The sequence below is a fragment of the Arachis hypogaea genome, chromosome 14, assembly GCF_003086295.3.
Source record: "Arachis hypogaea cultivar Tifrunner chromosome 14, arahy.Tifrunner.gnm2.J5K5, whole genome shotgun sequence".
NCBI lineage: Eukaryota > Viridiplantae > Streptophyta > Magnoliopsida > Fabales > Fabaceae > Arachis > Arachis hypogaea.
In genome coordinates this window covers 20,796,733-20,808,185 of record NC_092049.1, presented here as the reverse complement: position 1 = coordinate 20,808,185, position 11,453 = coordinate 20,796,733, and the positions used below count along the sequence as shown (strand labels likewise).

General features: G+C 30.1%; 1 protein-coding gene across 1 annotated transcript; it reads left to right on the top strand.

Annotated features, from left to right (window-relative positions):
* The first annotated feature begins 8,461 nt into the window (after positions 1-8,461).
* LOC112740318 (galactan beta-1,4-galactosyltransferase GALS2-like) lies at positions 8,462-10,890 on the top strand. Its single transcript, XM_025789080.3, has 2 exons — positions 8,462-9,291; positions 10,545-10,890. The coding sequence occupies exons 1-2, from the start codon at positions 8,477-8,479 to the stop codon at positions 10,888-10,890; spliced, it is 1,161 nt and encodes a 386-aa protein (XP_025644865.2). The 5' UTR covers positions 8,462-8,476.
* The last annotated feature ends 563 nt before the right edge of the window (positions 10,891-11,453 follow it).

Genomic DNA, 11,453 nt, shown 5'->3' with positions numbered 1-11,453 from the left:
CTCCAAGTTGAAAATATTAGGGGTCAAGGGTATGATGGTGCTAGCAACATGCGAGGTGAGTGGAATGGTTTGCAAGCTTTGTTTCTTAAAGATTCTCCACAAGCATATTATGTACATGGTTTTGCTCATAGGTTACAATTAGCATTGGTGGCTGCTTCAAGAGAGGTACTTCAAATTCATGAATTTTTTACTCAATTAAATTCTATTGTCACTATTGTTAGTGCTTCAAAAAGACATGATCAATTACAAGAAGCTCAAGCAATTGAAAATGCAAATTTGGTTGCTCAAAATGAATTAGAAACAGGCAAAGGTGCGAATCAAATAAGCACTTTACAAAGAGTCGGGGATACTCGATGGAGCTCTCACTTTAATTCTATTTGCAGTTTGGTAAAAATATTTACTGCTACCAATATTGTTCTCAATAATATCATTGAAGACAGGACAACTTATGCACAACGAGGTGAGGCTTATGGTGTTAGTAAAATATTATTGTCATTTGAATTTGTTTTCACTTTGCACTTGATGAAAGAGATTATGAGAATCACTAATGTTCTTTGCCAAGAACTGCAACAACAATCTCAAGGTATTATTAATGCAATGCATATTGTTTCTACATCAAAGTTACTTGCAAATTTTAAAGATTTTTGTGGTGGATGGTGGATGGTGCAATTTTCTTGCAAATGTTAAAGATTTTTGTGAAAAGCATGAAATTGAAGTCCCTAATATGAGTGCACAATATATTTTTGGAAGAGGTCGATCTCGTCAACCAAGTGTGACAGTTGAGCATCATTATCGAATAGATGTATTCTTAGCAACAATTGACTCTCAAATACAAGAGTTGAATAGTAGATTTAATGAGCAAACAATAGAGCTTTTGACTTTGAGTTGTGCTTTGGATCCTAAGGACAATTTTAAATCATTTAATATTGAAGAAATTAGTAGGTTAGCAGAGAAGTTTTATCTCCTTGACTTTTCTTCTAATGAGCTAAATATTTTGAAATCTCAATTGCAACATTATCAGCATGATATACCAAATCATTTGAAAGGCATTGGTTTACTTTGTGAATTGTGCAACAAGTTGCAAGAAATGGGAAAATCAAGAACTTATCACATGGTTGATAGATTAATACATCTTGTTTTGACTCTACCCGTGTCTATAGCAACAACAGAAAGAACTTTCTCAGCAATGAAAATTATTAAGACAAGACTCTGAAGTAAGATGGCTGATGAATTTTTTGCAGACAATTTGGTCATCTATATAGAAAAAGAATTAGCAGCTATTTTTGACACAAATTCAATTATAGATGATTTTGAAAATAGAAAAAAAACGTCAAATAACCTTTTCATGATACAAAACTATAAGTAGTAATTTTTATATATTATTATCTTATTTTGATTGAGATTATATATTTAATTTTTTTTAATTTTATTAATAGAAATAGTAATATAAAATATTTTTAGTAAATTATTAAACACCGTCCTTCCTAAATAGTTAGCCTAACTCCATCCCTGACGTTAATTATTATGTTGATCTGTAAATAGTACTAGTCTTAGACCATCATTCGATTCATGTTTAATAGTTTTTTACATTTGATTACTATTGTATTTTAGATTTTAAACATTTTCTTTAAGATCATTTATATATGAATGTAACACAGTTAACCTAGACTGATGTATGTGCATTTTCAATTTGAAATTTAACTACTCATTAATCGTCATCTCTTTCTAATATGTTTATTCTCTGACTTAAAATTGCGTACTCGAAGATGATTTAGATATATAAATAATCAAAGAAGAGTTTTGTATATTTGATTTTTGTTTCATAAAATAATGTAAAATTGATTTTTTTTTATTTATTTATGTAAAAAAACTCTAAAAATTTTGTGTTTATATCATAAAATTTTTGTGTTTGTAAAAATTTTTTGTGTTTAAGTGCTTTTTTTTTGTTTTTACTTATATTTCTCTTAAAATAATTGTATGTTTATCTTAACAAATTTTGTTTATACCGTAAAAATTTATTTATTCAAGTAAACACATTTCTGTGAGTAAGAAATTTGGTTGAATTTAAAGATGTTATATTAAATGTAGTTATAAAATTAATTTAGTTACATAATATTTTTATTCCAATTTTTTTTAAAGAAATTTTGAAGAAGTTCATCATGAAATCTTTTTAAGTACTTATGTAATATTTATTTTTTAATAAAATCATATAATTCTTCGCAAAATTCTTAAAAAATGAGTTGTCGTGTTAGTCAATAATTTTTCTTTTAGGGAGATGCTAGGGGGACAATGACTTTGGGGAACAATATGAACAACGGGCCTTAATAGTTAGCCCAATTAGATTAATAATATAGGTATACTGATAAACACTCTATTTCTTAAATCCTAATTTTAATTATCTTAATTAATATCATTGTAATCATCCCATCTACTCCCCCTTTCTTTGACCCAACTGTCAAAACCTTTCCACTTCCCTAACTTTCGAACACCCTTTAGGAAAGGAAACGTTAGCCTTCCCTCCCCGCTATTTCGAACGGCATTGACGAAGGATGACCTTTTCCATTAGCTGCTCCTTTTTTGCTGCTACCCGTAGTTCATCCTGCCAATTGTCGTACCGAGCATCCGCCAACGCCTCCATTGCGAAGACCACCAGCAGTAGAGGAGAATCCCTGGCCCCCTCGAGTGGAAGTCGCCCAGAAACCCTCGGCGTTGGCCTTTAACCGCAGTCTCCCTAGGTTGTAGCCGTTGCATGTTCGCCTTGGTTGGAGTCATTACCGGGTGCAACAAGAGAAGCCGTGAGGTGTGTTTCTCTTCCCAGATTGAAGGTTAGAGAACTGATAACCGTATATTGAATGTTTAGATGTTTACAGTAACTTTTATGTTCTGCCTGCTTAGAAGGGTTTTGTTGCTTTTGGAAATTCCTGGGTTTGTTTGACTTATCCTTTTGTTTGTGAACGTAATGTAGTGGGAAGGAATAATGATACGTACATGTTTATGAGCATTCGGGTTTTCGCGTCTTGTATTTTAACGAGTTATTGTATTTGGCTTTGTTTTGCCTCGGTTATTAGTAACTCAGCAATTCGTCTGAGGCACGTGCTATAAATATGTTGCTTTGTGAGTTGTTTAATGAATCTAGATAGGATGGTCAATTTATTCATTTACGTATGGTTGAAAATTTTTCTCAGGTGTTTGCAACTTGGTTGATGATGTTTAAATTTTTTTTTTTCATTTCAAAACCTAACCTAAGAGGCTGTCAAAATTTAGAAACTGTTAAATACTCTGATTATGAATATTTGATAAAGAAGAGATAGGCTTGAATTGGAATCTTGTTGGTTTATTTTACATAAAAATTGTAAGTATAATTTGGGATAAATTTACTTTTTTCTAGTATTAGCTAAAAGTGTATTTTACTTCATCCTCAAATGTCCACTTGCATTTTGATCCATCTGATTGGAATGGATATAAGTAAAAGTACTTTTGGCGTTGAATCTAACCGTGCAAAGATTATATTTACATGTTGATTAGCATATTTGATAACCATCCCAATCAATATTAGGACTTTTTTGGTGACTTACGTCGTTAGAACTTCAATTTTTAATTGCTATGCTTACAAGGATCTTGTTTAACATTTAATTTTTTTTAAACTGCCTATGTACTCTTACTCCAATCGACTGTGGGGTGTTATGCTGTTGATTTTGATATTTTTTTTTAAATTATAGCATGAATAGTAATATCAAATGGTTCATGGTTCCTTGGATTAAGGCAAAGATGTTTGAAATTTGTTGGAGCCTGGCTTTGAAATTTTAGTGTTGTTTTTTTTTGTCTGTTTCTGGTTCATATGATGGACCGTTAATTTCTATAAATAACGGGTGTTCAATTTTGTATGAAAGGATGGATTAAAAAAATGTGACATGATCTACATCATTTAGGTAGTACTTGCTGATGTTGCGAAAGCTGGTTATATTAGGACTTGTTTTGGTGATTTAGGTACTTAGAAGTTCAATTTTTTAAAGCAGCTACGCTTGCAAGGACCTTTTGTAACTTGAATTTTTTTAAAATTGCCTATGTACTCTTACTGCACATGACTGTGGGTGTTATGCCTTTGTACTCTTACTGCCTATGTACTCTCACTACATTGTAATTCTCATTTTATTCATTAACCCATGGTTAAAAATTTTTTCCAGGTGTTTGCAAGATGGTTGTCAAAGTTAAAATTTTTTTTTTTTCATTCCAAAACCTAACCTAAGAGGCGGTCAAAATTTAGAAACTGTTAAATACTCTGATTATGAATATTTGATATAGAAGAGATAGGCTTGAATTGGAATCCTGTTGGTTTATTTTAAGAAAAAATTGAAAGTATAATTTTGGATCTAATGACAATGTTCTAGTATTAGCTAAAAGTGTATTTTACTTAATCCTCACATGTCCACTTGCATTTGATCTATTTGATTGGGATGGATGTAAGTGAAAGTACTATTGGCGTTGAGTCTAACCGTGTAAAGACTCTATTTACATGTTTGAACAGCATATTTGATAACCATCGCAATCAATATTAGGTGTTGTTTTGGTGACTTACTTAATTAGAACTTCAAAATTTAATAACTATGCTTCCAAGGAACTTGTTTAACATTTAATTTTTTTTTTAAATTGCTATGTACTCTTAGTACACACGACTGTGGGGTGTTATGCTGTTGATTTTGATATGTTTCTTTTTTAAATTATAGCATGGATAGTAATATCAGATGGTTAATGGATCCTTGGATTAAGGCAAACATGTTTGAAATCCATTTATATGGTTTATTTCTATTGCAATACATTTGGTTTTGTTGCATGTAGTTAACGATTCCTAAAAGCTAAGAGTAAGGAACAACAAAGGTATTAAGCGGATCCATCCACACACAAGGTGAATCACAACTTAAAACTGAAATAACCATCCACCCAAGTAATAAATCAAACATCTTTTTTGTACTAGTTGTACCTAATAACAGACAACTCTTAAGTTTTATAAATAAACACCCGAAACATATAGAAATAACCATACTCTATCCTACTAAGCCGACCATCCGTGATATACCACTAAGACACCATTCGTAATACACACTAAAAAAAATAATTCGCAATCCACAGGCAAAAATCATATTGGCACAATTAGAAATAACCATCCACGAACCTGAGCCAGTGAACATCCATATTATAACTATTGTAAGTAATAACATGCAATTTTGTATCCACACTAAAAGTAACCATCCACTCACCTAATAACGCGAACATCCACATTATAAATCCCATAACTAATCACTAGCCATTCGTAATCAACATTAAAAATAACCATCCAGTAATATATTGAGGTGAACATCCACATTATAACTCGTGAATAATAACATTCCATTCGTGATACACACTAAATAACCATCCAGAAACAAATAGAAATAATCATCTGCAAACCTACTAAACCGAACATTCGTTTTATTTATCTTAGTTACTAAGACACTCGTATATAAAAAAAATAACCATGCACAAGTCTAAGGAATCAAACATCCATACTATATGACATTTAAATAATCAAAAACAAATAGCTAATCCGATAAGAAGTAACCATCCAAACACCAGAAAAATAACAATCAATAACCGTAGTAAAGCGAACATCCTAGACATGCCACTCGAAGTTAAAAGCACACAACATCCCAAATTTATTAAATGGTTAAAATACAGATTATACGACATGTATTATGCAGACAGTATTCTACAACCAATCAATCGACATCCAGAAAAGTATAAACAGGCCAGATACGTGAGTAGCATCAAGATAATGCCATGAAAATACCAATTTCATAACTTTCTTATCATAGAAAACCTAAACAAAGAAAATGACCATGAAACATACATATTGAGTTGTATGACCTAACAAAAGGGACCTCTAATATAACATAATGGATGCAGTATCGTAAACAATCTAGGTATTGTCAAAGGAGTTTAAGAGCGACATGAATCCACCAAGTCCTTGCTTAGTAATCTGCTGAGCGGAAGCCTCCGAAGCTTGATTTGCAGCAGATTCTACACGATTATCCTGAAACAAACAAGCTCAATCAAAACCAACCCACTATCGACATAATAAATTTCTAAAAACTTTTCACATGGTTCATTGAAACTAGTTATAAATAAATTTCTAACTAACTAGTTATAAATAAATTTCACATGGTATTGTAACACTTCATCATATCCAATAAATAAATTTCTAACTTCATCTTCTTTAGAACTTTTCACATGGATCATTGAAACTAGTTATAAAAACTTAGCAAGAACCCAATCTGTAACTAGTAAGTAATAACAACTAACTAGTACATTGTATTATAACATTCCACCATTCTAAAAATGTAATTTTTTTCTCTTTTTAGGTAGAAAAAATTCAAACTAATCCTTTCACCGGATCATCCACTTATATATTACACTTTAACTAATAACCACATGAATGAACAAGAACACCATCCAAATTGTTCCGTTTGTAACAAAATATCATAATGGATTAAGAATGTTGAGCTTTTAATAACTATCTAATTTATATGAAAATAAACATACGTCTAAAAGAAACAAGATACATTGTTTACCTTGTCCAACTGTTCACTTTCTCCGTTGAACGAATCACCAGTAAAAGAAACTGGCACGAGACAACTCGGTTCAACGGAATTGTGCTCCATTAAAATGGTTGTGATAGGTGGAGATCTTGGGCTGCAGGGACTGCAATGGTGGAGGCCTTGGGCTGCAGGGGCTGCACATGACGTGATCACGGTGACCTACGCCGGGCTGCACAGTGCACGGGTCGACGGGTGAAGTGAAAAAAATTTTTCTCCAATTGAGGGGCTGCCGGACGTTGGAACCGGGAGGGAGGGCTGCGTGGGTGGGCTGGGAACCAAAAGATAGAGGATATGGTGAGGATAAGAAACGTGTGCTAGTTCCCAGGTTGGTATAATTAAATGGTTATTAGTATAATTAAATCCATTTTGACTTATCCTTTTAAATTTTGAAAAATGGTTATTAGTATAATTAAATTAATTATATCATTAATTAAATTTATGAGTAATTTACATTTATAATCTCATTATTCATATTGTTCACTAAAATTATTGTTCTCCTATACTTTTTCTTTCTTTTAATGTGTTAACTAAACAATGTAGGAAAGTATTAAAACTTCATGATGCATTTTCAGGTACTAAAGTAAATGTAGTCAATGATATTAAAACTTCATTGACGCATTTATACACATGCATACAGGTCAAAGGCACTGTAAGTACTCAAAATAAACTTAGTCAAGGATATTTTAGATATCATTACTTTTTTACTATATTTTAGTCAATTATTTATTTATTTCTAAATCCTATGTTACTTTAAGTAAACAACAATACTACATATTTAATATAATTTATTATTTTATTCAACAATTAATTAAAATATTAGCAAATTAAATATAGTGTTAAATTATGAGTAATGTTACGTATACATTAAAATTAGCCATCAAAATTAGTTATTAGTATAAAATATATATTAAAATATAAATATATATTAAAAATAAATTAAACCACATATATATATATATATTTTGGTAACTGATTTTAATAACTAATTTTAGTGTACAAATAATATTTTTATTAAATTATTAAACTAACGGTGTTAAATTACTATTTAACGTATTTGCAATGTATATATTTATTTTTTAATGTTTATAATATTCTTAAAATAATCATTAACTAAATTTAAAAATAAAAAGTGGCAAAAAGAAAACAAAACTGTGTTAAAATAAAGAGGTTTTAATTGTAGGAGGATGCTACTATAAAGACGCGTAAAACGTTTTTTTTTTAAATACTTATGTATCGTATTATTATTGGACGTATTAATGAATCAGTTATTTTTAAATTTTTTTAAAAAATTAGAATAAAATCGATTTTTTATAACAAAAACAATAAACCCAATTGTTATCAAATCCAGTCAGACCAACCAATTTACATAACTCACTGGATCATAATTTTTTTTATTTTTTTAAACAAAAATTAGGGATATATTTGTTTTTTTATAAAAAAATTTAAATATGATTCGCTTTAGATTGTGTAAATCGGTCGGATCAAATCGGGTCTAATAATTATAGTGCAGACAACTGGATTTATTATTATTGCTATAATAAATGGATTTTATTCTGATTTATTAAAAAATAAATTATTAATTAATTATCTGACATGCATACCCGGTTGAATCAACAATCACGTACACCGTGCAGTACCGAAACAAAGAGATGGCCAAGGAATTGAAACTCCTCCTTCTTCTTCTTCTCATAACGCTGTTTCTAATGGGTCTCTGTTCAACATTATTCCTTCAGTTCTTACCTTCTCGTCGCTTAACTATCTCACTCTCCGATGAACCCTTCCAAGCCAGTATCATAAAACGCCTCTTTAACCCATACGGTTGGGCAGCATACAACTTCATCACCATGGGAGCATACAGGGGAGGCCTCAACACCTTTGCCATTATTGGTCTTGCCTCCAAGCCCCTCCATGTCTATTCCAATCCCACCTATGAATGCATTTGGTTCTCTTCTTCTTCCTCCTCTCAAAAACCAATCTCCACAGTTGGATACAAGATCCTTCCAGACTTCGGTTTCGGCAGGGTCTACACTGCTGTGGTCGTCAACTGTACTTTCTCACAGCCCGTAAATGGCAATAACACGGGTGGGAAGCTAGTGCTCCGTGCCTCAACTAATGGCGGTGGTGACACTAATTTCAATGTTGCCGATACAATAGATGTTCTCAATGAATCTCCCAATGCGGTCAACTTTTCCATTTTTACTTTGCCACCAAAATATGATTATTATTACTGTGGTTCTCCCGTCTACGGAAACCTCAACCCTCAGCGTATCCGCGAATGGATTGCTTACCATGTGAAATTCTTTGGTCCAAAGTCGCATTTTGTGATCTATGATGCTGGCGGCGTTCACAAGCAGGTTCTTGAGGTGCTGAAGCCATGGATGGAGCTTGGGTACATAACTTTGCATGACATAAAGGACCAAGAAAGATTTGATGGTTACTACCATAATCAGTTCATTGTGGTGAATGATTGTTTGCATAGATATAAATTCATGGCAAAGTGGATGTTCTTCTTTGATGTTGACGAATATATATACGTTCGCCCAAACAATACTCTTAAGTCTGTTTTGGATTCCCAATCTGAATTCTCTCAATTCACCTTTCTCCAAATGCCTATGAGTTCAAATATTTGCCTCTCTTATGATTATGGCAAAACTTACAGGTATGATGGTGTTCTTTCTCAAATTCTCTTCATCATCACGTAAATTGGGTGTTTTTATAATAATGAATTCCAAAAACAATAAAAATCAACCTAACATAGATAAAATGTAAGATGGTACTATAATATCTATTATCTAACTATGTTAAATATATATACACCAAAATCAATTATTAATTACTAAATTAAATTATATATATATTTATATATAAATATATAAATATAATAAATAATTTTAATTATTAATTTTAGTACACATAAACATTTTTAATTTATGATTATAAAAGATATGATATTATTAAAATTAAAATAATATTTTTATTATTTAATAATATTTTTAATTTAATAAATAAAATAAAAAATATTATCAAAATATAAAAAAATATAATCTTAATTTTAACTATACTTTTTAAATAGGTTTAATTATTCTGTTGGTCCCTATAGTTTCATCAAATTTTTAATTAGGTCCCTATACTTTTTTTCTTTCAATTGGATTCCTACACTACTTTTAATTTTGTAATTACATCATTTTCATGTTAAAAATATTAAAATTAACATATAATTTTTATCAAAATACATGTGGTCAAAGATTTAATTAAGTTTTTAATTATAAATACATTCAATTTGCGAAGAATATTCAGTTAACTCTAATACTGTTTACACTAGGAAGGACTTAATTACAAAATTAAAATTAAAAAAAAAAAAGTATAAAGACCTAATTAAAAATTTAGTGAAATTATAAAGACCAACACAATAATTAAACTTTTTAAATATTATTAAAGTTATATAGTCACCGCATTCTCACAATTTTAGTATATATAAACTTCTTACTAACTAATTATTGTTGTACTTTGCTAGGTAAGCAATTGTTTTTGTAAATAATATGAATAATGAGTTTTAAAATTGGTCCAATAAAATAAAAACATATTACACTCCAAATTATTCACTTAAATCTTAATATTAGAATAACTATTCATAAACTTAAGAATTGAATATCTATATTTTATTATTCATATTATTTAATATTTTTATTATTTACCTATATTTTTTCATTATTGTTACCCTTTGTCAGACTATTGTTTAACATCTCGACCTAGTGCCGCAGTCAACGGTTGTATTTTGTAATGTATGTTCCTAGTTATAAACGGTGTTATTATTCAAAAGTGACTAAATGTTTAATATAATACGTATTTGATCACATCTTAGCCATTATTTTCATATGAAAAAATATAAAACAACTAATTTATTTATTTTAGAAAATGGGGTTTTGAGAAGCTGGTGTACAAGAACTCAAAGAAAGGAATTAGATGGGACAGAAAATATGCAGCGCAACCTCGTAACTTGCATGCATCTGGGGTTCACTGGTCGATGGATTTGGAAGGGCAAACGAAACACGAAACCAAAGGGATAATCATGTACTACCATTACCATGGAACCATAGCAGAGAACATAGAATCATGCAAGATCTATGCAAATTCAACACAATTCATATATGAAAAAACCCCCTATGTTTTGGACACTACCATGAGGGACATTGCTGGGGATATCAAGAAATTTGAGCTCCAGATGATTGGACCCAGGCTACAGAACATTCAACAATGATATAATCATCTTTATTTTCTTTTTGTTTTATAGAAAGAAGAATAATATATATAGATAGGTGATTTTAATTTATCTGGACAAATTATACCAGCCTTCTTCAAAATCAATAAAGTGAAGTGATATTATATATGATAACTCTTTATTTATAAAAATATATAAATATATTACATATACCACCAATATTCGATCTTTAAGATTTTTAAACTTATATAAAATTATTGTGTAACTCTATATTTAAGGTACATAACACTAATATTGAATAAATGGTCAAATTAGTTTTCGAAAAATCATTCATCATTCAAATTAATTCTTAAAAAAAATTAATTAAATTCATTCTTTATAAATTTTAAATTAGTCATTTTAGTTCTTCTGTCGCTCCTGTTGCTAACGGTATCAAAATTTATTGATGTGACACGTTAAATGATACCATAACACACACCTAGTAGTCCTAATTAGTGATTAATATTATAAGTTTATGAAATTAGATATCAACCCCAAATTGAAGGATTCTTATACTTCAAATTCTTTTCTTAATTAGATTTTTATTTAATCTAATTTCATAA